At 37.0% G+C, this 23,949-nt stretch overlaps 1 protein-coding gene across 1 annotated transcript; it reads left to right on the forward strand.

Moving 5' to 3' along the window:
* The first annotated feature begins 117 nt into the window (after positions 1-117).
* DCAF13 (DDB1 and CUL4 associated factor 13) lies at positions 118-23,476 on the forward strand. Its single transcript, XM_079795976.1, has 11 exons — positions 118-250; positions 5,567-5,766; positions 6,335-6,442; positions 7,934-8,023; positions 9,115-9,270; positions 12,723-12,800; positions 14,578-14,660; positions 17,223-17,387; positions 19,668-19,803; positions 20,957-21,120; positions 22,563-23,476. The coding sequence occupies exons 1-11, from the start codon at positions 181-183 to the stop codon at positions 22,648-22,650; spliced, it is 1,338 nt and encodes a 445-aa protein (XP_079652102.1). The 5' UTR covers positions 118-180; the 3' UTR covers positions 22,651-23,476.
* Positions 23,477-23,949: the final 473 nt, after the last annotated feature.

Below are 23,949 nucleotides of genomic sequence, written 5' to 3' on the forward strand. Positions count from 1 at the left end.
CCTCTGCTGGGAGCTACGGAGCGCCGCAGGGCCCAGCCCAGGAAGCGTTGTCCGGGCCGCGAGAATCACGTGACAGGAAGTCGTCTAGGAGAAGCGGAAGTAGCATGTGCTCGGGGAGGGGGCGGTACCCGGAACCCGGAGGGGAAAGGCTCGTGGAGTGGGCGAGCCCTGGCAGCCAAGATGAAGGTGAAGATGCTGAGCCGGAACCCGGACAACTATGTCCGCGAAACCAAGCTGGACTTACAGAGAGGTGAGGCCGCTTAGCGGGGAGCCCGCGGCCTGGGTCTGGCCTCGCTTCCCCGGAGGAGGGCTGGGCGGGGGGGGGGGGACCCCGGCGCTGTGGTGGTCTCTTTCTCTCCCCGCCCCGCTTTCGCCAAGGTGAACTTTTTACAGATCGGGCGGTGAGACTGGGTAGCAGATAACTCTCTTGAGGTTCTTTTTAAAAGAACTTGGTCTGTGGTTAGTGCGAAAGTTAGCCACCTGGAGAGTGCTTCCGCTCCTCCCCTCCCCGCCCCCCTCCCCACCGGTGTTGCTCGAAGATGGTTCTCAGGTTCCTGTGGTTGAAAAGTGCAACTTGGAATGAGCCTCAGTCGTGGATGGAAGGATTTAACAGTTAAACCGGCTTCTTCAGACCTGACTGCTGCTCCAACTTCTGGCCACTTTGTTACTTAAAACTACCTCCCGTCTGGATGTAGGAGGCGATACAGGTGAAAACAAAGCCATCAGTTTTCTCTTATGAACAACTCCAGGAATTGGAAATGGTTAATGAAATGAATGAGTTTTATTTATCCTTCCTGGGCTCTTACCCCATTAACATGCTGACAGCTTATGAATTATATTATTGCTCATGATATCTAAGTGACAAGGGACCAACCAAATGTCAACAGACTGTTATAAGTGAAGATAATAAGTTCAAAGGCCTTAAGGCAAAAATGAACTTGGGGGTCATGTCATCAGAGTTTGAGTAAGGGAGAAGGGATGGAAAGTGAGACTGGAACAATATTGCATTATTTTGATTGAATAGTGAAATAGAGGCTATCAGTATACACATGAGCATTGCTAAGAAGGAAATATCTATTCACCAGATGCTTACAGGTTAAGGAACAAGACAGGGATGTTTCTGGTATGCATTAGGTTACGTCATTTGCATTTGACATCGTCTCTACTTCTTGAACCCGGTTTCATCTTCCTCTCTATTTTTGCCTTTCTCACAAGTAGCTTATGCTAGTGTTTACTCTTGCCAGTCTGAGTGCATTTTAGGCATCTTAATGCAGGAATGAGTGAATGACTGGCTGGTCATGGAATCTCAGTGTTAGGAGGTGATTAGTTATCTGATCTTGTTGTTCAAGTTCTTACTTATTTTCTACTAGAGGCCTGGTGCACGAAATTCGTGCACTCAGGGGCGGCGGGGCGGGGGGGGGGGGGGTCCCTCAGCCAGGCCGAGGGACCCCACTGGTGCACGATCAGGGCCGGGGAGGGATACAGGAGGTTGGCCAGTCAGGGAGGGACTGTGGGAGGGCTCCACGGTGTGTCCGGCCCATCTCACTCAGTCCCGATCGACCGGACCCCAGCAGCAAGCTAACTTAGCGGTTGGAGCATCTGCCCCCTGGTGGTCCGTGCACATCATAGCGACTGGTTGACTGGTCGACTGTCTACCCCCTGGTGGTCAGTACATGTCAGAACAAGTGGTTGAGCGGCCTTAGCATATCATTAGCATATTATGCTTTGATTGGTTGAACAGATGACCAGACACTTAGCATATTGAGCTTTTATTATATAGACTATATCTTCTTATTTTTTTTATACTTTATGATGGAAGTGTTAACAGCAGAATGGAAAAATAAATGTATTGGAGCTCTGTAAAACATAAGGAAGACATTTGTTACCTCTCTTTATCCTTTCATTCTTGTTTAACTGTTATTCCCTTGCAAATTTTGTGCAGTATCCATATCCTTATTTGAGTATTTTTATTCATTGACCTGGAGTGGGCATCAGAGATTTTAGTATTTTTAAAACTCCGATGGTTATTCTGATACAGTTGGTTAAAATACAGATGTCTGAGAAAAACTTAATATATGTCATGTGTTTGTTAGTTATGATATCCTCAGTGCTTACAACATAGGGCAGATGTTCCATATATATTTATTGACTATTTATTGTTGACTGAATGTATGAATTTAGAGGTGGGAATGATTGTAGTGTTTGAAACATTTTATAGAAGACATGAGACTTAAGCTGAATATTTTTAAAGGATACATATGGTTTAGATAGTTAGGATGTAAGTTGGAGTACATTCTTGGTGGGTAGAAATGACTTCTACAAGTACTCAAGAATGGGAAAGTTCAAGGCAGTTTTAGATGACAGTGAATAAACCGGTTTGGCTGGAGCTGAGTTTCAGAAAGTACTTGAAGCTGGAGAAGTAGGTTGGGACCTCATTGTGGAAGACCAGAAAGGAGTGTGGACTCAGTTCCATTGGTCAGAGGTCTGTAAAATGAATGTACCGTGCTATCCATTGTGGAGTAGGGAAAAAAAAAACACTTCAATTCATATTTCTTACCTTACAAAATAAATTAATCTTTATTTAGATAATATTTGCATTGACACTGACATCCTCATTTCAGCTATGTGTTAAATAGCCACAAGTTGTATACGTGGTGCTTCAGGTAGCCCTAGAAAAGACTGGGGGGGTTGGCAAAAGTGTGCTTGCTTCTACCTTTGGAATAGTGCAGCATATTACTACACTTTACATTTATTGGGGGTGACATTATTTTATATAACGGAATCTTTATAATCTGTAAAGTGATGGGGGGGCGGAGGCAGGAAAATCTGTTTTCCTGGAGAGGTTCCTTGGTAATATATGGCAAAGTTCTTAGGAGAGTTGGGGAACATAACGATGAATTAAGTATTTTTAAATTTCCTGAACTTTTCTGTAGCTATGAATACTAGGTAGGAGTTTTTACTTGAAAACACACACACACATAACCTGCTACTTCAACATCCATTTTAATGATGAGTGATGAGTAAGGAATTCCTTTTTTTTCTTTTTAAATTTTATTTTTATTGTTGACACTGTTACACATGTCTCTGTTTGTGGTTGTGATTACTTTTCAAAAACAGCTTGTGCTATGGAAGATCATTTTGAAAATATTTAGAACTATTTCCATCATTTAAAAAAAATTGGTCCTGAAAATGCTGAAGTGTCTTCTATAAACATTCATTTTTTACTACACGTAAATATTGGTAAACAATGATCTACCTTGTTCAGTTTTTTTTTTTAACTTAAAATTATTAAAATGCCAAATAGTTGTAGGAACAGCTATAGACATCAGAGTAAGTGGAAATTTTCTAGACATATTTTAAAAATAACCTTTATAAAACTGGTGAATGGGACTATAATTAAATATACTAAATAAATATAGCCAACTATGGATGCCTTCTCTTTGGAACTGCTTTGTGAAGTGCAGGTACCCTCACTTTGCACAGTACCATGTTAACTCTCCAGTCCCACTCTTTGCCCTGCTCACAGTGACGTGTCACAAGTCACATCTGTTAACCAGAAAACTGCAAAATGAGGAATTGGTTCTGGTATGTCTGTGGTCCCAGTAATACATTACCATCGATTAGCAAGTTCTGCCTGTATCTCTCACAACTGTGGTAGCAATTAAAACCAGACATTGTAATGAAAACCTTTGAATAGTATTCGATTAAGATTTTTAAAAAACAACATCTTTAATCACATGCTCTCACTAAGTAAATACCATATACATATATATGGTTGAAGGGGGGAGATCTGCTTACAAACTCTGTTACTAATGAGTTTGAAGACTACCGCTGTAGGGAGCTTTGAAAGTTTTGAGCATGGGAGCGACATGTAAAAGGCCGTGTTTTAAAATGATTAATCTGGCGATAGTGTAAACTGCCCCAAATAGAGTGGTTACAGTAGTTCAACAATTACAATAGTTCAAGTATAAAGTAATAAGGGCCAAAACTAAGTTAGTAGAGGTAGGAGAGGAGAGGGAAGATGGAATAAGAAGTATTTCCGAGAGAGTTTGAGTAGCACTGTAAGTTTTGGCACTCTTCATCTTCGAATGTGGAAGGTGAATACGTAAGAATGACTAATCTTTAAGCTTGATTGCATGTTGGGTACAGTACTGGTGATGTAAGAAACTTCCACACCTGTAGAGAATTTTTATAAGAATTTATTTGAGCCAAACTGACAATTGCCAGAAAGCTAAATTTCAAATGCTCCGGAGAATGACAGTTTTGCAGTTTCTTTTATGAGTTTGAACAAGATTTTGTGCTCTCTTGATGGTAGTTTATGCTCATTTCAAAGGTTTGTTAACCTAGATGCACAGAAACAATGGACTGGGCTTGCTTAAGGCAAAGATGAACCTTTTACTAAAGAAGTCATGTGTGGGGTGTGACTACACACCATGACCTGTCCATTTGGGAATTTATGACCAGGTCACCCTGTGGTTATCTTGTGTAGAATCTCTTTCTTTTATCCACAGACCGTTATTATCAGGGAGTCAAAAAGAAGTGACAGCAGCCTTGGCCAGTGTGGCGCAGTAGGTTGGAACGTTGTCCCAGGCACCAAAAGGTTCAATTCCTGGTCAGGGCACGTAACCAAATTGCAGGTTTGATCCCTGGTGTGGCTGCCTGTGGGAGGCAACTGATTGATGTTTCTTACATCTCTCTTTCTCTCTGTCTCCCTCTCCTCCTTTCCCTCATCCCCTCCCCCTCTCTCTCACTCCCTACCCCCTCCCAAAGAATCATTCACTTTTAGGCACTGAGGGTTTTTTAGACATGTGGGCTTCAAATGATTTCCTAAGCATAATTATTAACTGAAACAGCCTGTTTGGCAGCATAGCATAATAGTTAAGAACATTGATTCTGGAGCCAGACTTCCTTGGTTTGTATCCTGACTCCATCACTTCATAAGGCAACTTATCTCTCTGCGCCTCAGTTTCTCCATCTATCTATAAAGTGGGAAATAGCAGTAGAACCTAAGCCATAGGGTGTTGTGGAGATTAAATGAGTTAATATAAGGTATTTGCAACAGTGCCTGACACATGGTAAACAGACATGGAAAGTGCTCAATAAATCGCTATAATCATAATCACAACAGTGTATACCTGACACTACAGTGATTAGCACTGGAGGTTAATAATGTTCCCTGCCCCACAAGTTGCGTAGCGTTCAGTCGGGCAAACATTTATCATGCACTTGATTTGTGCGTACAAATAAAGAGTACAAGTGAAGGATGTAGTGGAAGCCCTGCCCCTGAAAGCTTACAACCGGCTGAAGGTGTAGTAGGACATATAAAAGGGAAAACTATGCGTATATATAGGGTGTGATTATTTTACAAAATATATGCATTCCATGATTTTTTGGCAGTTTTGGAAAGGTTTCTGGACAAAAGGTCTTCCACTTTTGTATTCTTCACAGTGCCTGGCATAGTCCCTAACAATGGCTTATTGCATAACAAATGGAATGATTAGCTGAGGAGGACCGCGGAAATATTAAATGTGATTTGTTTTATTAAGAGGAGTCATTCTTATTTCAGTTCCAAGAAACTATGATCCTACCTTACATCCTTTTGAGGTCCCACGAGAATACGTAAGAGCTTTAAATGCTACCAAACTGGAACGGGTATTTGCAAAACCATTCCTCGCTTCTCTGGATGGTCACCGAGATGGAGTCAATTGCTTGGCAAAGCATCCAAAGAGCCTGGCTACTGTCCTTTCTGGGGCATGTGATGGAGAGGCAAGTGTCACTCTACACTTGATATTTTAAGCTAAAAATAATTAATGTTATAAATTTCTTCCTTTAGTTTTGAGTTACCGTGGGTTTTCATTGCTTTTATTTCATTTTTATGTATTGTTTTCTTTTAATTCTCAGGAATGAATTAGTAATTTCAGTCATTTTTTATCTAAACCCAAGAAATTAAAAATGTAGTAGCTTAAGGCTTAATTTCATAGTAAATAATGAAACATGTTTATAATAAAGATATTTCAGTGTGAGTTTTATTAATAATAGGATTTTATTAATGACTCAACACTTATTTTCCACTCTGATAAAGAAAGCTTTGAAACACTTTAAACTAGAATCAACAGAGTATTTAACAGATGGAATGTTCAGCCTGTCCATGTACTTATTATTAATTATTGCATTATTACAATCCGGAGGATTTTGTTTTTAGCTATCTGGTAGAGTGATTCATAGCTTTTTTCAGTGTTGAATTTAATTGATTTTTTCTTGGAAAATTGTCCTGTGCCTGAACATTTTATTGAAATTACAGTTTATTGAAATTTCCTGGTGTACTTTATCATAGGTCAGAATTTGGAACTTGACCAAACGAAACTGTATCCGTACAATACAGGCACATGAAGGTTTTGTACGAGGAATATGTACTCGTTTTTGTGGGAGTTCTTTTTTTACTGTAAGTATAATACAATTGCGCTATTAACTCTTTTCAACATGTATAAGACTGATCTAATTGAGTATTTTCTAAGTTCATGTATTTCTTCCAAGGCTCTTTTGGAGTTTCACAATGCAAAATAACTTACTAAAACCTTGAAAAGTACTAGTTTTCTTTATGTAATCCAGCCTTCCCAATGCTTTTTGATTTTTTAATAAATTACTTAATATAATAATTAACTAATATCCTTTAGGACACTGAGAAGTAGGATTAATGCAAGGTGAAGTTAGAAAGGTAGTTTATTTTATTCTGGAGGATTTTCAGTACTAGGGATGAGTAAGTTGTATTGTGTCAGTCGAAAATCATTGAAGAAATAAATTATTGTGTATGAGGGGAGGTAAGATATACATAACATAAAGTTTACCATTGTAACCATTTTAAGTGTACTTAAGTATGTCACACCACTGTGCAATAATCACCACTATCCATTTCCAGAATTTTTTCACCCAAACCAGGTCATATTCATTTAGTTTTATAACTTGTTTCACCTAATATCTTGAACATTATCTGCCACACACCCAAGTCTAAGTTACCATAGTTTCTTGTCTTAGTTCTACTATCAATCCTTCTTTACCATCTGTACATCTATGAGCACAGTGATAAAGCAAATGATGACTTAACTAACATTATGAAAATAGTTTTGACCTCATTGGTCTCTGAAAAATTCTCAGGGTCCTTCAGAGGTCTGTAATCCAGTTTGAAAACCACCAGTGCAGTAGTTTCCGGAGTTTTGTGTCAGGCATAGAAGGACTTTATTCATGCCAAGATTACAAAAATGTCTTCTCTCAAGATTTTTATGTGTTTTCATTTTTCACATTTAAAAGTATTTGGAATTTGCCCAGCAATGTGGCTCAGTGGTTGAGCGTCGACCCATGAACCAGGAAGTCACCGGATCGATTCCTGGTCAGGGCACATGCCCAGGTTGTGGGCTGGAGGCAGCTGATCCATGTTTTCTCCCTCATCGATGTTTCTATCTCTCTATCTCTCTCCCTCCCTCTCTAAAAATTAATAAAAACACAATTTAAAATAAAAATATAATAAATAAAGTATGTGAAATTTTTGTATATCAGGCATCAGATTAGTTCAAATTTTTAAATGGTCACCCTGATATCTAATATGATTTTATTATAATCTATTTTTCTCTCTAATTTGCAATGCCATCCTATTGCAATATTGTGCATTCTTGCAATTATATGTGACCTAACTTTGTTCCTACTCATTTTATTTTGTTCTACTCATGCTATTTTATTTTTACTTTATGTGCTATTTGTGTTTGTTACAAATCTTTATTTAGTATAACAAGGTGAGATATAAATGCATCAATAATTACCATAGTGGCCGAATATCGTATGTGTTATTTTTAAAACTGGAGATGTTTATAGTTTGATGTATATGTTGGCAAGTTTAAAAGTTACAAATGTTCGTTATCATCACCATAATAAATATTTTTAGGTTGGTGATGACAAAACTGTGAAGCAGTGGAAAATGGATGGACCAGGCTTTGGAGAAGAGGAAGAGCCATTGCATACAATATTAGGAAAGGTACAAAAATAAGTTGACCCATACTTTGTCTATTAAAATTCTTCATTTTTCAAATTATTTTATAATTTTAATTTCCAAAAAAGATGTAAATAAGAAATCAAAGACTTTAGGCTGTAATAAGTAACGTATTTGAAGCAATATCTAATGCAATGGTGGTCTTTTGCAGTTAAAGAATATGAACAGTTCTTCAGTGTTCATTGTAGTACACTGAGAGGGGAGTGAGCCTAAGCTGGCAGGTGGACATCCCCCAAGGGTCCCGGACTATGAGAGGGCGCAGGCCGGGCTGAGGGACTAACTTCCCCCCACCCCCCCGCCGCCCCACCTCCCACCCCCAGTGCACAACTGTTGTTAATAACACCTGAAACAAAATTGGAATTCCAAAAGATTTTTTAAGTATTTAGTCTTGCCTCTACCTCTGTGGTATGGGCAATTAATTCTAAAATTGTGGGAAAGTTTGTAGGCCTTGCTTTCATGAATAGAAAATAATTAGAAATCTGCAGATGCTGCTAAGAGTTCTTAAAAGCTTAAAGTATTGGCTAAATATTTCCCTCTAATTTGCTTTCAAACATTTTTTGCCATGAAGTACAAAGGCGCACTTTAATCTGGACCTGAGTAGATTAATCACATATTTTAAGTGGATAATATCAAATTTATGAGATTGTATTGCTTTTAATAATATTAGTACCCACCCTCACCGATTTCATTTTTCTCTCTAAATTTTAATCTGGTTGTTGGTATCTGTGTTTCTGTCCTAGGAGTCAGTACTTTATGTGGAATGAAGTTTTTTAGAAGTTACCTTTGTATTTCACTAGATCCTTCAATACCCAATGATGATTTTAAAATTGTTTCAGTGATATATTTTCAAACTTAAATAATGCATCTCATGTTAACTTTTTTCTTTATTCCCAGAATGTGTGATAAAGACACATCACTCCTTATGGTACTGTTTTCTCCTTTAAGGGCTTCAAAGAAGTTTCTTTGTAAACAGGATTTTTTCTCAAAAAAAAAAAAAAATGAGAGTATCAATAAATATATTTTTAAAATTATTCTGTAGACACGACCTATTTGTAACAATCTCTTTGCTTTTAAAGACAGTGTATACAGGAATTGATCATCACTGGAAAGAAGGAATTTTTGCCACATGTGGACAGCAAGTAGACATTTGGGATGAACAGAAAACCAGTCCTATATGTTCAATGACCTGGGGATTTGACAGTATAAGTAGTGTTAAATTTAACCCAATTGAGGTAATGTTTCTTTTTTGAAATATTTTTTGCTTATTGTTTCCTTATTAACAATTTCAGCTCTGTGTAGGAAACTTTTGAACATGTGATATAGCATTTTTCTGAGTTTTGATTGTATTTCTGGCATTTGGTCACTTTTCCAGATTATATCTGAGTTCTACACCGTTGATTAGATCTCAACTTAGTCCCAGATAACAGTATTTAGCACCGTTAGAGGAGGGTGTGTGTTCATGGGGCTCGAATTCAAGCAAGTGCTGTACTGTGACAATTCAGTGTTCTTAGACCTGCAACTCTCACCTACCACAGATTACATCATTGCACCTTTAGGAAAATGTTAATTATTTTATTTTATTTTTTATTTATTATTTTTTTTGTGGTTAGACAATCATATATTTTACAGAGTGGTCCCCTGATATTTCAAGTACCCCCCCAGCCCGTACATTACAAAATACTTTTTTCCTCCATTGACCTCTCTCCAACCACTCCCACCCCACACCCCCAGCACATGCCCTCACCCCCCCTAGTGTCTGTGTCCATTGGTTAGGCTTATATGCATGAATACAAGTCCTTTGATTGATTTTTCCCCATACCCCCATCCTCCCCTACCTTCCCTCTGAGGTTTGACAGTCAGTTCGATGCTTCTGTCTCTGGATCTATTTTTGTTCATCGGTTTATGTTGTTCACTGTATTCCACAAATGAGTGAAATCATGTGATATTTATCTTTCTCCGACTGGCTTATTTCACTTAGCATAATGCTCTCTAGGTCCATCTATGCTGTTGCAAATGGTGAGAGTTCCTTCTTTTTTATAGCAGCATAGTATTCCATTGTGTAGTTGTATCACAGTTTTTTAATCCATTCGTCTGCTGATGGGCACTTAGTCTGTTTCCAAATCTTAGCTATTGTAAATTGTGCTGCTATGAACATAGGGGTGCATATCTCCTTTCTGATTGGTGTTTCTGATTTCTTGGGATATATTCCTAGAAGTGGGATTACTGGGTCAAATGGGAGTTCCATTTTTAATTTTTTGAGAAAACTCCATACTGTTCTCCACAGTGGCTGCACCAGTCTGCATTCCCACCAGCAGTGCACGAGGGTTCCTTTTTCTCCGCATCCTCTCCAGCACTTGTCGTTTGTTGATTTGTTGATGATAATTTTTATTGGTTCTCTTAGAGGTTAGAAGGAGAATTAAGCATTATTTTCTTTAATTATTTGTAATTAAATAATTAAGCACTAATGCTTCATAATAATATGTTAGATATTGTGCTGCATGATAATTAGTTATATTTTTCTTTTCTAAAAATATGAATTGTGATTCCTGATTCCTTCCAGGTCTAAGGGAAGGGTTGGAGATTGGCTGTCATTACTGTCAGATCCAAATTTAGGAAAGGAGACTACCCTGAAGGCTAAACTAGCCCTTGGACTCCAGAGCTTTCACGGAGCCTTTTCTGAATATATAACAATAAGTGCATCAGTAGAGATGCTTTTTCCTATAGAAGGAAAAGGACATTGCTTTCTTTGTAAGCTGATTTTTGAAGTTATTAAGAGAGTATCATAGTAGATAGTGTAAGAGAAAATCCTGATATGCAAGTTTTACACTCTCAGAGACCCACAGTTGACAAAAGGAGGGTAGAAAGGCCAAGTCAGAATAGCAAGGCATAGAAATTGTTTGAGATGCTGCCCTGTGATGTGAGCTTGGCCTCGTGGTGCTGCTGAGAAGTCAGTCAGAGACCCTCTTCCTGCCCCAGGACGTACCTACTGCCAGCGTGCCTTTGCACCTGCCTTTGACCTTGTACAGTCCAGAGTTTTTCTCTACATTGTGTATTTTTAAAATAAGATTAATTATATATCTTCCAGCGTACTTCACAGATTTGTTGTCAATGTAAAATGTGATAATGTATGTGAATATTTTTAAGAGGTGCTATCCAAGTTTCAGATGGTGATGTTACAACTTTTTTTTTAAAGGAACAGACAGGTATTGATTCTCTGAGGGAAGATCTTTTGCTTCTGTGTTTTGGTGAACATCTGTGTCAGAAGAATTGATGGGCACTTCTAAAATTATAATTATTAGACATGACCTATGACCACAGCCATGTTTTTCAAATTTGTCTCTATAACAGTCTGTTCAGCTGTGTGTGGGAGGTTTTTTTTTTAACCTCATGAACTGACCTAGTGGTAAAAGCAAATGATGTGCATGCCTCTTATCCTGTATTAAACTTAATGGAAAGGGCATGTTGCTGTGAACAAATGAAGTGTATTTGTCTCCTTCAGTTATTAATTCTCAGTTAAAATATTGAAGCCTAGAATTCTATTAAAGCCAAAAGTTTATACTAAGCATTACCCCATTTTACAGTGTGAAAGTCAGTTTTCAGTCCAGGTAGAATTTCTGCTTTGCTCAGATCAAAGTCCTTATATTTACCAGTGGAACCTGGTCAGACCTTGAGATGACATAATGAGACACCAAGAAAGGTTGAGAGGAGTCACTAACTAGGAGAAAGTCTCAGAGAGGAAGTGATTTAAAAGGAGTGTTTTGGAGGTCATGATGTGTTTTATTTGAACTTTGTACACACATGCAGTAGGAGCTGGCCTTGCAGATATTTAGTAAATAAGTCTTGTTCTTCTTAACACTTGCTCTATGAAGCAATTAGTAGGCAGAAGCCAAGAGTTCTTAGTGTCAGGAACCCTGAGTGAGGAGGAATGGTGCTACAAAGGGTGGGGTCGCGGCTCCATTGGTAGCTAAAGGGCTTATTTTCACCAAATGCCAAGCGTTGTGTAAGGACCTTGCACATTTATAACTGACTTACAAGTGAATATTTTAAACATTGTGAAACAATTAAACAAAGGATAGGCCTAATTTATACAGAGAGCTAATATACCTGAGGACATGTTTAACTACTAATAAAGTAATAATTTATGTAATTAGAAAATAGTGTCATGCAGCTATTAACTCTTAAATGACACTGCCTAATGCTGCAGTTACAGTAACATTGACATATTTCCACATTGCAGTGTGTATTGGTACAACTCTCTGAAAAGCGATTAGCCGTAAGTTTTTTAATGCTTTTTGATTCAGTAATACCGCTACTGAAATATTATCCTTAGAAAAGCTAAGTGTGTGAAAGCGTTTAGCGAAGTGTCATTTATAATACTGGAAAATAGAAACAGGTCTAAGTTGAATCATGGGTGAGTAAAATATGTTCTGTTATAAAACAGAATGCAGAATTATCTGTATGTTATCACTGGCATCTAAAATATATACATGGATTTTTACAATGAAAATATTTAGGTTGCTGAGATTATGAGTGACTCATCATATCCTCTTAAAATGGACTTTAATGTTTTAACTTTGTATCCCAAACATAAACATTAAGTGTAATTAAATGATTTGTTCACTGAATGGACATGTTTTGCTGCCAAGCCTGGCTTTTAACTGGCGATTGTTGTACTTATTTTTAGACATTTCTCTTGGGAAGTTGTGCTTCTGACAGGAATATAGTACTATATGATATGAGGCAAGCTACTCCTCTGAAAAAGGTAAGTTTCAGCTTGTCTTCGGCTTTACACATTTGTTAATGCGTTCCTTGGTAAATTGAGTGACAAAATAAGGGGCAAATGTTTCTTCAGTGTTAAAAAAAATTGTTTTTCATTGAGATGTTATTAGAACCCAAAGTGGCGTTCTCTCAGCTCCCTATTACTTTTTAGAGAGCCTTATTTCCTCTAGGGACTGAAACCTAGTTGTCTTTGTGTCTTCCATAATACCAATAAACTTTAGGCATCTAGTTATACTTATTAAATTGAAAGTTCTTTAACTGAAAGTATTGCATCTCTTTATTTCAGGCCCCATGATTACCATATGACACATACAGTGTTTTATTCCAGAAAGTTTTATAACGAATTTACATAATCAGCTTTATTTGTTTAGTTGCAGGCTGACAGGTACTAGTTTGGCATTTTATTTAGGCAAACATTATCCTGTTCAAGGTGACAGATTTCCCAACGGTGCTAAGTACTAGTAGTCATTCCAGGAGTTAGATACGAAAGCTAATAGAACCTCAGGCTAACTCGAAAGGGAGAGAAATATTGTCAGTGAAGAGAAGAGTGCCAATATAAGAATTGTGGGCATATAGGAAGGGATAAGACATCATTGATGTACCATGAGTACATTGTCATAGTCCACAGGTAGAAGAAATGCTTTTAATATTTTTGTTCCTCAGTCATTTTTATAACATGTAGTAAATGTCAAAATATAAAAAGTAGAGTATATTCATTGACGTTTGAACTTGATAAATGTGGTAACCTTTCCAAAGTACCACTTTAATCATTTCACTCATTTGTGTCATGTAGTGGGAAGATCCTACATGAACTTGGGTTTTAGACTTTAAACAGTAACTTCATCTGTATTTCTTCTGTAATATGGTGATACTGATAACAACACAGCACATTGGTGAGAATAAAACACGCTACTTTAAGCAGTTAGCAGAAGGCTAACTTGAAGTACTAGTTAAATAGGTAGTAGTTTCTGCCCCTTCTGCCCTTGTATGCTCAATGCTTGGATGGCGTTCCATTACTTTTAGGTTTAAGACAAGAGCTGTAGCCTGGCTTTCAAAACTGTCCAAAATCTGGTCCCAGTATGTATTCCATTTATGTATTCGTTTCAGTTAGTGTAAGGACATATAAATAAGGTTTGTCACATGCATGTCACCTTGATGGATGCAGAGATGCTATTTTCTATTGTTTCTTTGTTCTATCTACTAGACTCCCAGTATTTCTTTCATCTTTTCTCTCCTAAATGTATAGTTTTCAATCAGATGGTACTCCCCCACCAGGTGTATTTTTGGAAATGTGGGAGGGGCATTTTAGAGACTGCTAGTGGCATTTAGTGGGCAGGTGCCTGAGAGGGTAAACATCCTACAGTGGGCAGTCATACACAGCAAAAGATTTTCCTACCCAAAATGTTCCTGTTGACAAGCTCTATAATATACTCTTCTTCACAGGTTAGCTTTAATCATTTCTCATTTTCGTGATTAAAATATAAGTTATTTGAGGTCAAGAGACTATTAATTAAACGTTTGTATATTTTTCAATATTTACAACTCTGCCTGTGTGTTCAGGAAGCAATTATTGGTTGATTTCTTTTCCTATTGCACCAAGTTGAGTACCTACATAATAGGTATTTACTAATTAATGTAAATATTTGCTTAAATTAATGAAAAAAGGGGAAGGAGATGAAATTGGGACATGTACTAGCTAGTCTTCATTTTGGAGGGAATTGATTTCATAGTAATAGGTTAGGTTATGCTTCCTTTCTCAGGTCATCTTAGATATGAGAACAAATACAATTTGTTGGAACCCTATGGAAGCTTTCATTTTTACTGCAGCAAATGAAGATTACAAGTAAGTTTTCCTTTTTAAAAAACTTACTTATTTCTATCAGAAGTGGCTCATTTGTATGTCTTACTAATAAGATATGTTTTCTACATAGTATTCCTCTATATATGTTAGAAAACTGTCATTTGTTTTGCTAATATATATATTTATTTATTTATATTTATATATTTCCCAAATCGGAGAAGAGCTTCGTAGAAAGTATTCTCAGTTTTCAAAATGATGCAGAAAAGGATAGTAAACTAAGACCTGTGGACCAAATTTTATCTGCTGCCTATTTGTATAAAGTTTTGTAGGAATACTAGTGGCCCGGTGCACAAATTCGTGCATGAGTGGGGTCCCTCGGCCTGGCCAGTGATCGGGGCCAATGGGGCCGATCAGGGCCAGCCAGCTGGGGAAGGGGTGGCGGGAGGCGGGGAGAGACTACAGGAGGTTGGCTGTGGGAACGCACTGACCAGCAGGGGGCAGCTCCTGCGTTGAGCGTCTGCCCCCTGGTGGTCAGTGCGTCGTCATAGCGACCAGTCATCTGGTCCTCATGGTTGCTTAGGCTTTTATATATGTAGATAGCCACACTCCTTTATGTACTGAATATGGCTGCTTTTGTGCTATCATGCCTAAGTCAAGTAGTTGCAACAGAGACTGTGTGGCCCACAAAGCCGAAAATGTTTATCTGTCCCTTTACAGAAAAAATTGGCTGATCTCTGAATGACTGAACCATACATGTCTTAATAGAAACTAAAGTTATCTGCCTACAAAATTTGTAGTTCTTCAGATAGCTGGTCCTCATATAGTCATGTTATCAGCTGTCACTGTTGTTTCAGTAAGACAAAAGGAAAAATACAGTTTTAGTCTTTACCTTAGTATTTGCAGATATATTATTCTGTGACTCCATGTGAAGGTTGATCTAGATGGATTTTATAATCCCTTTTATATTGCTTTAAAACTTGAAGCATTTCACATTGGCTCTCTTATTATATCTTTGGAGTATCTCTGTAAAGTGGGTAGGACATGTATGTAGTGCTATGCATATGGTAGATTCTTCATACGTGTGTGTGTGTGTGTGTGTGTGTGTGTGAATGTGCAAGCTCGTCATTGGGCTGAACTTTAGATCTTCTGCATTTAAATTCTTTGTTCTTTCCACTAGTTGTGAAAGCTCAGAAGTAGGAATTATTACATGATGTTTCACTAGTACCAACTAAAAACATGTATTTTGACTTTCTGTACTAAAAAGAAGCTCACTCGGACTCTCATTAACTAGCAATACCAAACCAAATTAAGTGAAGCCCTTTTGGCCTTTATTGACATTTTGAAATTAAATGGCCTGGTTTTAGTTAAAGGCAATGAAAGCATGCCCTGTGGACCCAACTTTATTAAGGTTTCTAAAGTGTGTTCTAATTGGCTATTTTGGCAAGATGAGTACAGAATACAAAACTGTGGTATTCTTAGGGCATTGAATCAGTGTTACATGATGTCAGTATTTCTTAGTACTGGTGATGTTTATCTTGATCACTTACTTAAAGTGGTGTCTGCCAGATTTCTCCACTATAAAGTTATTCTTTTTTCATTTTGTAATTAATATATATCTTTGGAGAGATAACTTTGGAGACATAATTATGTAGATATCCTATTTCTGCTCAAACTTTTGCTCACTAATCTTAGCATCTTAAAGTGTTTTGATACTAGGAACTTGGTCACAGTGATACTGTGTGACTATTGTCCATTGTACATATTGGCTCATTTGAAGTACTCATTATTCTTTTAGCTAGTCATTAAGAATTTTTAAACTTTGACAGTCATGGAGTTATTATTTTTACCAGTTTTGCACAAAGTATAGTTTTCTAATTTTAGTACACTCTTTGAAAAGCTGTGCTCATTCATATGTATCACTGATTGGAGAATAAATTGGTGCAACTTTGTTAGAAATATGTCATCTCAAAAGCCTTAAAAATGCTCATGCCTTTGGACTTAATAATCCTACTTGCAGGAATCAGTCCAGATTTAATTGCAATAATCTCATTCAATCAAAGATTAAGTCTCAAAATTCAAATATTAGAATTTCATTTAAGAATTATTAAAAAATGAATTTAAACAAATTATAAATTATTTTAATTTTAAATTAAAATATTTTCAGCCATTAAAATATTTTCAAAGATTGCTTAATGGATAAATGCTCATAAATGCTACATGAAATATCAGAATACAGAGCTTTATTATTATTATCTCAATTGTATTAAAAGTATACATTAATTTGCATGGTGAAAAGATTAGAAATATACTGTGCTGACTTTCTCGGGTGGTAGAATTAAAAGTGAGTTTTGTACTCTGTACTTCTTTGAAATTTCCAAATTTTCTACAAGATTTATGTTTATAAGGATAAAAGTATGTAAGTGTAATCTTAAGGAATAATAAAAACTGGTATTTTTTCCTATGCCTTACCTGCTGTGTGAAGAATTGAGCTGTTTATTTAGATGTGCATTATTTAGCTAGAAGTCTTACTTTCACTAGTGTCTCTTAGTACTGCATCTGCCGCTTTATAGAAATTTGTACCAAATAATTAAAATCCTTTTACAGCTTATATACTTTTGATATGCGTGCACTGGACACTCCTGTGATGGTGCACATGGATCACGTGTCTGCGGTGCTGGACGTGGATTATTCTCCCACTGGGAAGGAGTTTGTGTCCGCTAGTTTTGATAAATCTATTCGAATCTTTCCTGTGGACAAAAGTAGGAGCAGGTATGTTGCCACCAATAAGCCACCTATTTTTATTTTCTTTTTCCTTGTCTTGGTCATTGTTTATCTTTGTTGAAAGGTTGGTCGTGTTATATGATGGGGCTCACACCCTGGTATTGTGACTTGAAGTACCAACTTTCACTGCATCCTCTATGGGCGAAACAGCCTGCTGGCAGTTTCTTTCATTAAACAGGATATTTACTTATATAATTTGTTGATATAAAATTTTAGAATTATTTTTAAATGTTTTATAGTAAACTTTTACAAATAAAAACTATTTTTTAGAGCAATTTTAGGTTTATAACAAAATTGAGAGGGTGGTACAGAGATATTCCATATACCCCTTACCCCATATATGCATGGTCTCCCCCATTATCAACATCATTCACCAGAATGTTACATTTGTTACCAAGGTGAACCTACTTTGACACATCATAGTCACCTCAAATCTATAGTTAACCTTCGGGTTTACTCTTGGTGTTGTACATTGTATGGGTTTGAACAAATGTATAAAATGATATATCTCCATAATTATATCAAAATATTAAACTAAATTTTTTAAAATTTAATAGTAAAGAACTTCTGAGTTTTAGATAAGAACTTAGATATTTGATAGATAAGAACTTAGATGCCATTTTAAGGTTTTTGTGGATGTTTTAAAGATGTTATTGAATTCAAAGAGAGGAAGAGAGAGGGAGAGACAGAAACATCAATGATGAGAGAGAATCATTGATCAGCTGCCTCCTGCATGCCCCACACTGGGGATCGAGCCTGCCACTTGGGCATGTGCCCTGACTGGGAATTGAACCATGACCTCCTGGTTCATAGGTCGATGGTCAACCACTGAGCTATGCTGGTTGGGTGGACAGGTTGTTTTTAATGTTTACCAAAGTGTGATTGAATTTCCTAATATTTACATTCATTATGTGGCTGGGTGGGGGGCAGCATGTGGGGAAACGGCCTCTTAAATATGTAGAGATTATCCCTAGCCGATGTAGCTCAGTTGATTGAGTGCTGACCTATGCACTCAAAGGTTGCTGGTTTGATTCAGGTCAGGGCACATTCCTATGTTGCGGGCTCGATCTCCAGTAAGGGGCGTGCAGTTGGCAGCCGATCGATGTTTCTCTCTCTCTCTCTCTCCCCCCCCTCTTCCTTCCTCTCTCTAAGATCAATAAAAACTTGTTTCTTTAAATATAGAGGCTGTAAGAATTGAATCTTGTAAAAGCAGAGCATTGAGAGGAGAAGAAAAAGCAATCTAGTCTATTTTCATTTTAATAGGATGTTCTTTCTAACCATTTCCCCATTTTTAGAAGTAAATTTATTATGGTTTATGTACATGTTCATTCAAGAGCTCAAAACCTATCTGTTAAAAACAGTGTAAAAGACTAGTTTTGTGAGTGTACTTCAGGGATACCTTTATAGATGTGAACTCTGTTTGATTTGGTCATCATGTATATGTTTTCTCTTACTGGGCAGTTTGCTGAGCTTATTTCTTTCCGCTCAAGTAGTCTGCATTTTGAATAATTTTTAATCCAGATGTGGAAAATTTATTTCTCCAGAAGTCTCATCTTTTTATTTTTTCTGACTTTGTCTTTTGCTTTTTAATGCTCTTCTTCACACTTCCCAATATAGTATCTTCTGTGAATTCACTTAGCATGTTTCACAGACTTTCCAAATAGGTATGATATTTGACAGCTTAGTTTATTGAATTATTCTTACCTCAACTCATCAGACACTTCTATAGCCCTCCCTTTTCACACGTGTCAAATCAACTCACTTCAATTAATTAAGCTTTTTAAACAATTTGACCAAAACATAAATCAGATATTAGGATCAACATAGCAGGATATGTTCTTTGAATCAATTGCATTTATTTTGTTTTCCTGAAAAATAAAAAAATAAAAGTATGATGATTGACCAGAACTGATTTGGAGGGTGGGTGGAGGCTTTTTAAACAACAATCCATTTCTTATTGTTAAAAAAATTTTTAGCTTCAACATATTTTATTTGTGTTATATGCCTTTCATTATTTTGGGAACTTTTCTGGGCATCTAGTTTTACTTAGTTCGTTTATATTTTTCTTATTGCACTGTAACTTCTTGAAGACAGGAAAAATTTTCAATTCCCCAGCATTAGCATAGAATCTTGTTTGGTTCAAATGAATTTGAATTTCTCTTATATTATCTTAGGACTCAAATATGGTATTCTGATACTTACTAGGCAGTGGTTCAAGAAAATCTGTACCAAAATCCTAGGGGTTTTAACTTAATTCCTCTTCTGTAGGGAAGTATATCACACAAAGAGAATGCAACATGTTATCTGTGTAAAATGGACTTCTGACAGCAAGTACATTATGTGTGGATCTGATGAAATGAACATTCGTCTGTGGAAAGCTAATGCTTCTGAAAAATTGGGTGTGGTAAGAGACCCCATTCTCTTTCATTGTCAAGTAAAGCTAATTTCTAATTTTATTGGATACCATATTGTAAAGAGAATTTATTTGAAATGCTGTAGGTATTTTGATCAAATTGGCATAATCGTAATAAAAAGAAATGCTGTCACTAAAATGGACAAGGCTGTATAGAGATTTACTTTTTTTCATGTTAAAAGCATCTTCTGAGGCCTTTGTCAATTCAGGTGTTTGATAATGTTTGAGCCTTCTTGATTCTTTGTGCTTCCCTTGAGGTAGGGAGAGAAGATTTAGGGACTGGAAGCTCACAACTTAGAACACCTATTTCTTCTGATAGATACCTGGCAGATTAAAGGCTGCAGGACCCTTTGAGGTCTTTTAACATTAAAGACACAGTGAAACACATAACTTTAAAAAAATACAGAAAGCTTCAGACTTTAAAAAAGATTCAATGAAAATACAACAAATATCATTGGCTAGCTACCTCTGGGTAATGGGGTTATGGCTATTTTTGTTTTGTTTTTGATGCTTTTATAAATGTCTCATGTTTTATCTAAGAAACATACAGAGTATTTATATCAGAAACATATTAAGTTTAAGAAGGAAAGGTTAAGGGTGAGTTATTTTCTGCCGGGCCCTAGTAGGAAAATCACAAGATGATAAGCCATAATTACAGACAATTCTATTTTAGGTTTAATGATTGCTAAGTATTACACTCTAGGTTTCAATTCATTATTAAATGTTCCTCTAAATCTTATCATCCTTAATATTGTTAAAGACTAGTTATCACAGAATCAAACACTTATTCCTTTCTGTTCAGAAGTTGTTTCTACAGGAAAAAAACACCCGCATGATTAATGTAAGTGGTTCCTTGTATGTCTAGCTCAGTGGTCCACATAACCCTGACCCCTCAGCATTGCTGTTTTTCATTTGGTGGCATTTGTCTACATTGTAGGCATGCAGCCTAAAAGGAAATTCAGTGCTCGCGGAGCTGGTACTACTATCATAACCTTACAATGGCAGTTTTGGTTGCATATCATAAAAGTGTAGTTTTGGGGGAAATTTTTAGATGACTCCTCCCCCCCCCCCCCCAGCTTTGTTATACTGAAGCAAAACAAAGAACACACCATTTATTAAAATATCAAAATGCATTTTTTTTCAGCTTACATCACGAGAAAAGGCAGCCAAAGATTATAACCAGAAGTTGAAGGAGAAATTTCGGTATCATCCTCATATAAAACGTATCGCTCGTCACCGCCATCTACCGAAACCGATCTACAGCCAGATTCAAGAACAGCGCATCATGAAAGAAGCTCGCCGACGGAAGTATGTTCTGGGGCATTTGACTTTTTCTAATTCACTCTCCACCCCCAATATCGTGAAAAACAAACAGAAACCTGCCTTTCAAGGGACTAGTTCATGTGCATTAGAAATATTTTTTATTTTTTTTTTCTAATAAAAGGGGAGCAATAATCATATAAGATTGTGAGAATTTCTAATACCTATTTTTGAGAATATGTTTAAAGGGCAGACAATGAAAATGACTTTTATCAAAATAAGAAAATTCTTCTGCTCATACTAGAGGACAGTTATAAAGAGACAATGTCTTTAAGAATGATTTGTAATGAAGCTAGAATTAAGAGATATTGTGTATTTTCAAAGATAAAGAATGCCAAGAACTCATAGTGCATATCTATAATAATAAAAGCGTAATATGCTAATTAGACTGGACAGCCGAACAACCTTCCGGATGTCATTCTGGATGTCCTTCTGGACGAAGCTGTGGTGGCAGGGGCTGAGGCAGAGGCGGTTAGGGGTGATCAGGCAGGCAGGCGAGCAGAGTTGTTAGGGGCGATCAGGCAGGCAGGTGAGCAGTTAGGGGTGATCAGGCAGGCAGGCGAGCCGTTAGGGGCGATTAGGCAGGCAGGCGAGCAGTTAGGGGCGATTAGGCAGGCAGGCGAGCGGTTAGGGCGATCAGGCAGGCAGGCAAGTGGTTAGAGGTGATCAGGGAGGCAGGCAGAATGGTTAGGGGTGATCAGGCAGGCAGGCAGAGGTGGTTCGGGGAGATCAGGCAGGTAGGCGAGTGGTTAGGGACAATCAGGCAGGCAGGCGAGTGGTTAGGGGCGATCAGGCAGGCAGGCAGGCAAGTGATTAGGAGCCAGAGGTCCCGGAATGTGAGAGGGATATCCGAGGGGTCCTGGATTGCGAGAGGGTGCAGGCTGGGCTGAGGGACTCCCCCCCCCCCCTCTCCCCGCTGCACGAATTTCGTGCACCGGACCTCTAGTTTTATAATAAAAATTTTTCTAATATGCTTCATCATAACATCCAGAATCTAACTTTTTTACTCTAATGCAGAACTCATCACTATTTCCCGTGGAATATTCTTCTCTTTGCAGTTCTTGAATTCATGAAAAGTATTATAGAAACTCTAAAATGGGGCTCTATTTTTTTTTTAATTGTACTAAACAAAAGATTATTTTTCTGTTTTTCGGTAAATACTGGGATTGAGTTTAAGTATTTTAACAATTCTGCACATTTTTTTAACTTATAAAGGACACTGATTTGTGATAAGAGAACTAGCAAGTAATTAGGATAACAAAAGTTTATTTTTTTAGCTATTTTTTACCTAATCCATGGTGAAAACTTTTCTTTTTCAATAAGTGGTTTTCCAGTGGAAGAAAATGTTTTGTGATTTTTCTGAGACAGTTCTATTTGTTTAAGTTTCTCATAAACTTGCTTATATTTTATATACTTTGTCTTATTTTCAGGGAAGTGAATCGCCTCAAGCATAGCAAGCCTGGATCTGTGCCGATTGTGTCAGAGAAGAAGAAGCACGTAGTGGCAGTTGTGAAATAATATTTGGTATTCCTGCCAATACTGGCTTATAATTATTTGTTACATTTTGATTTGTAAACTCTACAAATAAAAATACAGTTAATCCTTGAACAACGTGGGTTAGAACTGGCTGGATCCATTTACATGCAGATTTTTTTCAATAAACATACAGTTGTTTCTTCATATTCTTGGGTTGTACATCCATGCATTCAACTAACCTTAGATCAAAACAGTATTTTCTACTTGAGATTGGGAATCTGTGAATGTGGAGAGCCGACCAAAGTTATATATGGACTGCTCATGGGTTCAGCACCTCAACCCCCGTGTTGTTCAAGGGGTCAGCTGTACCAGCTCTAGTAAAACAGATGGTTTAGTTATATTTGTAGAGCTTTTACCATTGCTCATTTTAGCTACCCTGAAAAATTATCTGTCCAAGGTGGCCTGGTTGATAAAACTATGCAGCATTTGATCCTTGATCTGCTTTCTTATCTCCTGGAAGAATACAGTGTATTTGCAAACTAACTTAATTTTTTCTGTTAGAAATTGCAAATATAATTTTACACTCTGATCTATTATTGTAGACACTGTGCATTTAAATTTACGTTTAAGACCAAACATCTCCCGTATTACCTTTATTATTACTTTGAATAATTATTGCAACGTTTCTTGCTAGGATTTTGCATAACATGTAGAAGAATTATGTCAGTACATTTTTCAATTTAATTTATTTTCTGTACTTTATATTTGGCTTTTTGAAGCTTTCAAGATCAGCCTGCATTTATGTAACTTTCATAAATGATAATAATTATGATTATGGTCAAGTCACAATAATAAAACATCCTTTTTCTCAGAATTGTAACTTTGATCTATTCCTGCTAAATTATTTCTCTTTAGTCTCACTAAGACATCAATAGTTCAGTGTGACATAGGTTGGGTTTTTGTGTTTTTAAATCATCAGCTTAGTAAACTCTATTATAGGTATATATATAAACCTAATTTTAGGGGATTTTAAGTGAAGACATTTAAAAATCCAAAGGAAAAATGTTGTTTAAGGATACATGTATTACTAGTATAACTATGAAGGGATGCACAGGGATGTAAAGATCAAAATGTGGAAAGTGGGAGGAGGATGCAGTTAGGGTGGGATACACAAGAGACTTCAACTCGTGGCAAGGTTTATGTCTTAAGCTCTGTGTTCATTCTATTACTTTTTATGCTTCCTTGGATATCTTAAATATTTCATCATCTTTCATAAGGCTAAGAGATCAGCCATCTGTCTTTTAATCCTTATGATCTATTGTTGGCTTCAAATTACTTAAC

The sequence above is a fragment of the Cnephaeus nilssonii genome (genome assembly GCF_951640355.1).
Source record: "Cnephaeus nilssonii genome assembly, chromosome: 18".
In the NCBI taxonomy this organism is placed as follows: domain Eukaryota; kingdom Metazoa; phylum Chordata; class Mammalia; order Chiroptera; family Vespertilionidae; genus Cnephaeus; species Cnephaeus nilssonii.

What these genes read in the sequence shown, in the direction of transcription:
- DCAF13 (XM_079795976.1), top strand. Translation starts at nt 181, where the DNA reads ATGAAGGTGAAGATGCTGAGCCGGAACCCGGACAACTATGTCCGCGAA. An exon ending in CAAGCTGGACTTACAGAGAG is followed by an intron (nt 251 to 5,566) that starts GTGAGGCCGCTT and finishes TTCTTATTTCAG; the next exon opens with TTCCAAGAAACTATGATCCT. An exon ending in GTGGACAAAAGTAGGAGCAG is followed by an intron (nt 17,388 to 19,667) that starts GTATGTTGCCAC and finishes CCTCTTCTGTAG; the next exon opens with GGAAGTATATCACACAAAGA.